General features: G+C 34.8%; 1 protein-coding gene across 1 annotated transcript; it reads right to left on the bottom strand.

The window, feature by feature from the left end:
• Positions 1-1367: 1367 nt before the first annotated feature.
• Positions 1368-1787, bottom strand: hmx4 (H6 family homeobox 4; the record flags this gene model as incomplete). Its single annotated transcript, XM_062996413.1, has 1 exon — positions 1368-1787. A coding segment is annotated over one exon (420 nt), but the record flags the coding sequence as incomplete, so codon positions are not given.
• Between the last annotated feature and the right edge of the window lie 4705 nt (positions 1788-6492).

Here is a 6492-nt window from a genome sequence, read left to right as displayed (position 1 = left end):
TCCATATCAATTTAACGACCAATTTGCACCACATGGGCCATAAAACACCCGAGCAGAGGGCATTACAGAGAAAATCTGCCCATCTGTCACAAAAAATGGCTGTTTGTTATTCATTCACTGAGCAACAAATAAGATTCCACCCTGGGCATGGTACCAGTTCATCACAGGGCATCACACGATTACCCACTTACACTCAATCACACCCAGACCTAATTAAGTGTGTTAAATCAAATCTGTAAACAATTAATGTAGTGTGAACCAACCCCAGCGTGGCAAAAAGTGGCACAACGTTTCTCTTTAGCAATGAATAAAGTATAAATCACAGCTCTTATGGACATCTGAGTCCAAACAGACACAAACGAACCCTCCAGAAAATACAAGACAAACAAATCAGTGTTAAGAAGCAAGTGGAAAACCAAGCATTTAATAAAAGATGTAAATAGAGGTCTTACTGTAGGCATATTACATTATTGATAATAAAATTAATATGATGAAGATAAACATGCATTAAACAAGAAAACCATATTAATATCATTTACATTCATTTAAATGCCCGTTTGTTCAGAAATTGAGCCTGCTATAGAAACTCATGCATAACTCAATCGTATATAATACCTACCAATCAATATAGCATTAATAATAAATTATATTGCTGTTATTGTTATTGTTATTGTTATTATTATTACTTGTTCAATTATTCACATTCATTTTCAATAAACTCTGGTCTGGACTGCAATAACTCCGACACAACCTGGAATATTGGGTCCAAAATAGATGGGTTAACACCTCAGACAGTGAGTCAGTCGATGGGTTTAGAGCTTAACTGAAAATGTTGGGGGACAGAACTGGAATACCTGGAGGAAACCCTCATGAACCGTAATAAGAACATGTCAAACTCTTCAGAAACTGACTGAAGGAAAGGTTTAAAGTTCCCAATCAATAGGCAATAATAATAATAATAATAATAATAATAATAATAATAGGGTGCCAATCGATGGCAGGGCATTCACATATTTACAGTCACATACAGCCACGAACAATTTAAAGTCGCCAATTCACCTTCTGCATGTTTTTGGTATAAGTGATAGACCTACTAAACCACCATAATCATTTAAACGCTTGCTGATATGATTGGCACAAGATGCCTTAAAGAGTATGAAACAGGATAATCAGGTTATATCAAAATAGTTACAGTTTATAAATAAATAAATTTGGCTTTGCATAGAAATAAAAGTTGTAATCTCACTGCAGTAAGAAGAGATAAATGAATACTTGAAGGCTCAGGAGAAGCAACGTGAGTTTTTCTTTGTCTTTTGTCCAGCACAAATATTAGAGACCTTGGATATTAGAAAATTGTTCTTGGAGACTCAGACATCTTGGAAGAGTCCGAAGTATTTGCTGGGGTTTGAGAAGCAGAGGTAAGGCGCGCTGCCTCCGGGATACAGGATCGGTACCGGCGCCGGTAATAAACATCTCCCCAATAACGCGTTCTCTTTATAGAACAGCGGCAGTCCTACAGTCTTCTCCCCGAAATCCGCACTCGGTGCGTCCATTTCATTCGACAGCAGCTGCCTTTTTAATTTATTCCGCCGGTTCTGGAACCAGATCTTGACCTGGGTCTCGGTGAGCTGGAGCGAACTGGCCAGACATGCGCGTTCCGCACTGCTCAGGTAGCGCTTCGCCTCGAACGTGGATTCCAGCTGGAAAATCTGCCGCTTGGAAAAAATAGTGCGCGTTTTCTTTTTCACCGCAATCTGCGCGCTTTTATCTGAGCTGCCGTCCCGTACATGCCTTGTGTCCGAGCTTTTGTCCACACTGTCGGGATTCTGGACAGATTCGTCCCCGCATCCGGGTGTTACAACTCCATCCGAACAGGTTCGGTCTGGAAGTAAAAACAGTATTATTATTATTATTATTATTATTATTATTATTATTATAACCGGGGTATTATTAATATTATTATTATTATGGCTGAAATAAATCTGTTGTCCGTTGTGGGTGAGGTAATATGACTGACCTATAAATGTAAAAGTACATAGTGCACAATAGTGAGTCTAATAAACAAACTTGTGTTTTGAAGAATTTGTCTACAATACATTAACACAAACACACAATTATGTCATCGAGTTTTACTTTTGGTAATATATGTATATATATTTCTGTATTATAGATTTCATTACTTTTAAAACATGTAAAAAATGAATTATAAGTAAAGACAACTGAAGCCATTTTATTGAAGAATTGTTAGAATTGGACATAGGTGTCTCCAAACCTCTCCAAATACACAAAAAGAAGTATAACAGTTGTGAGTGTTTTTTTAACCTAAGTGTACCGGTGAAATATTGCTATGTAACATCTAAATGCCTTTATATATTTGCCTGTAATTTTGTACTAAGTTAGACAAGGAGTTGTTGAAGTAGGAAATGTAGAACATGACTGAGAGATTATCAACAGCATCCCTGCACACATTGTAAACCAAAATAAAAATAAAAGGCGTTTTATTGTTTTTTTTGAATAATGTTAAGTTTATTTTGTTCTCAGGTGGACCTTAAATAACAGAAATAAAAGCCTGATTGTGAACGATCGTCTGGGCCCAAGTGTCTTCTTCAATTTGAGCCATGGATGATCATTGTACATAATGTACAGCTGTAGATAATTCGTGTTAAAGAAGAGTAGCACAAATCAGTTAAAATGAGCCCAAATTTGCCTCTGCACAAAGCAGTTAATCAGCTAATTCTATAGACATTTATTGCAACTATAAGTTAAAGATCTAAATGTTCTTTTAATTGGCAAAAAAATAAAAAAATACTTTTTGTAGGAGCGTTAAATAATACATTAAAAACACTGTATTTCTAAAATAAAACTTAATGGTTTGATTTTTATTTGTTCACTGAACGTTCCCTATTTTGTTTCACACATTTAGAAAAACAAGGACATAAACAATGGGTAATTGTTCTAAAAACACTTTATAGACTTTATTTTGAAATAATAAGTTAAGTTGGGTTGAAAGAACGTGTTAAAATAAAAGTATATTAACTGTACCAAAAATGATATTTAGGTGCATAGATGTAGTTTAATTCTCTTAAAATTATTTAGATTTGGTGGATGGTTGCTTATTTTAACAATTTAGTTATTTTTATAACATACATATATTTCGACACACTCTAAATAAGCTAATTAATAGTTTTATGGTTAATGGAAAACTTTGAGAACATATGCTGTAATGATAAGGTTGAATTACAGGGTTCTTCATTCAGCCTTTGGTTCCCTAAAGGGAATAACGTGATACAAAAACCAAGTTTGGTTCCCCAAAGAAAGCTGTGATTTATGTGAATTTCGAAGCCATTTGTTTAGCTCTCCAGTGTTCCCCAAGGGTTCTTATGTTGCTATCAGACGTTTTGTACATTAACGATGGCTTGTAGGGTCAGACATACAACACTGATGGGTTCGTCAGAGATCCATTATCATGAATGTTCATTTAACGGTCATCTCTTTAGTTTGATTTAGTTAACATTAGAGATTGATTTTTAGTTAACAATTCAACCAGACATTCATAAACCATTAATTACATTTGTAAGATTAGTCAACGTCTTCAGCTATAGACAATGTTCTAGACAAAAGTTAACACGTTTTAATGAAACCATTCCCAGAAACCTGACAGATGAAGCATTTTAGGAACCAAAGTTAGTGTGATTAACTCTTCTGCTAAAATTAAGTTTTCAGATGGGTGAATAGAGCCAATAAACGTCCCCTAGAACGACAAACTCACGATCTCTTAAAAGGTAAAATAAGAATGGAAATTGTATTATTCATAAATAATGCAGAAATCTTTTAGGAAATAAGAAATGAAAGATGGCATTAAAGTTGTTAAAAACATTTTGAAAGTTCAGTGTAGTCCTAATACTCCTAATTTGCTTTTGAAATATAATAATAATATATAATATATTTTATATATAATATAGTAATATATATATATATATATATATATATATATATATATATATATATATATATATATACACAATATGCACAAACATGCAAAGCTATCTATTTATCCATCATCCATCCATTCATCCATCCATCTAAATAAAATACAGTAATTTCGATTGGAACTGTTGACGTGCTGCCCAATCTCTGAATTAGCCCTTTATAAATCTTTATAAATACACTTATAAGTTACAGTTTAGAGGGTTTTGTTTGCTTGTTTTTAATTAGGGCATTAAAGCAATATTAATTTTAATATAAAAAGTTCAAAGTTTTAAGATGTGAAAATAGCCAGCGTAGTGTATCCGTACAGCAGAACCTATTAGAAAGACGCTTGGTTTCCCAAGGAACTATTCGATTGGTTCCACAAAACTAGGGTTTATTTTTGAACTATGAATAAAAAATTAAAATTAAAATAAAATCCATGGCGTGGTTGCTTCTTCATTTTATCTCTAAGAGTTCTTGTTTAAAAGAGATAATCTATACATACAGCATTATCTATAATGAAGGCTCTTGGTTTACCAAGAAACCATTCGATTATGAGGTCTTTCTTCATATTAGTGCAACAAAACTAGGGTTGCTTGTTTTAATTGGGGGTCAGTTATTACATTCACATGACAAAAAAGCACAGATCATTTTATTTTTATTATAAAAAGTTCAAAGTTGTAAGATGTGAAAATAGCCAGCGTACTGTATATACAGCAGAACCCATTAGAAAGGCGCTGGTTTCCCAAGGAACCGATTGGTTCCACAGAGCTAGGGTTTATTAATCAACCATTAATATAAAATTAAATTAAAAATAAACTCCATGGCGTGGTTGCTTCTTCATGGCCAGACGAGTCTGTTCATACTATATTATCGTGGCACTACTTCTAATATTTAGTATAGAGATAATCTACACATACAGCATTATCTATGAGGAAGGCGCTTGGTTTCCCAAGGAACCTTTAGATTATGAGGTCTTTCTCCATGTTAGTACCACAAAACTAGGCAAAACTAGGGTTGTTTGTTTTAATTAGGGGTCAATTATGACATTCACATGACAAAAAAAACACAGGTCATCTTATTTTTTAATATAAAAAGTTTTAAGATAGCGCAGAACCTATTATAAAGGCGATCAGTTTCCCAGGGAACCATTCGATTGGTTCCACAAAACTAGGGTTCATTTTTCAACCATGAATAAAAAATAAAAATAAAATCCATGGCGTGTTTGCTTTTTTGTTTAAAGAAGATAATCTATACATACAGCATCATCTATAAGGAAGGCTCTTGCTTTCCCAAGGCACTATTAACTTATGAGATCTTTCTCCATGTTAGTACCACAAAACTATGGTTTATTTTTCAACCATGAATATAAAATAAAAATAATAACAAACTCCATGGAATGGTTGCTTCTTCCTAGCGAGACGTGTGTACTCATACTGTATTATCGTGGCACATCTTTAAAAACCGAAATAGTTCTTCTATGAAACATTTCTAATATTCTGCTCTGTCACTTTTATCAGATCATCTATACATACATTATAATCTATAAGGAAGACGCTTGGTATCCCATGGAACCATAAACTTATGAGGTCTTTCTCCATGTTAGTACCACAAAGTAGGGTTTATTTTTCAACCATAAATATAAAATAATAATAAAAAATAAATTCCATGGAGTGGTTGCTTCTTCATAGCGAGTCGTGTCTATTCATACTGTGTTATCGTTGCACTAATCTTTTAAAACCTAAGTTAGTTCTTCTATGAAACATTTCTAATATTATGCTCTGGTACTTTGATCTCTAAGAGTTTTTGTTATCTATACATAGATTATAATAATGTAACCAAGGAAGGCGCTTGGTTTCCCATGGAACCATACACTTATGAGATCTTTCTTTATGTTAGTGCCACAAAACTAGGATTTATTTTTCAACCATGAATATGAAATAATAATAATAATAATAATAATAAAATCCAAGTCGTTGTTGCTTCTTCATGGCGAGACATGTCTATTCATATCATCGTGGTAAGATAATGAGGTGTTTGTTTAAAAGAGAATTTACCATGGTCAGGATGCTGGACTGCTGGACTCTCGAGGTTCTCCGGCTGTAGAAGAGGAACTTGGTCTCGGTGAGATGATTTGGGATGGACGCTGGTGAACTCTCCTCCAGGTTTTTTCAGATTGAGGATGTTATCGATGGTGAACTTGAGTGAAGCGGCTCGTCGCGGGGGTTCTTCTTTGCTCATATTCTCGGATGTGTTGATGTTTTTATCCAGAAATCTGCGCAGCATCACTCCCGGAGCCCGGTCCCCTCCTGCACCATCGCTCCTCACCGACCAGAGCCTCCGAGTCTAACTCAACTGTTACTGCTCACACCGGAACTACGTGCCGTCCTCCTTCAGCTATTGGTCATCAGAATGTCCACAGCTCAGCAGCCAATCGCAGAAGAGGGCGGGAGTCCACGCACAATGACTTGATTCGAAGTGACATGTTCGAATACCAGATGCTCCATGCTGGACCAGTATGTG

Source organism: Trichomycterus rosablanca, chromosome 5, assembly GCF_030014385.1.
Source record: "Trichomycterus rosablanca isolate fTriRos1 chromosome 5, fTriRos1.hap1, whole genome shotgun sequence".
NCBI lineage: Eukaryota > Metazoa > Chordata > Actinopteri > Siluriformes > Trichomycteridae > Trichomycterus > Trichomycterus rosablanca.
The sequence above is the reverse complement of the archived record's forward strand: the minus strand, read 5'-3'. Positions and strand labels throughout refer to the sequence as shown.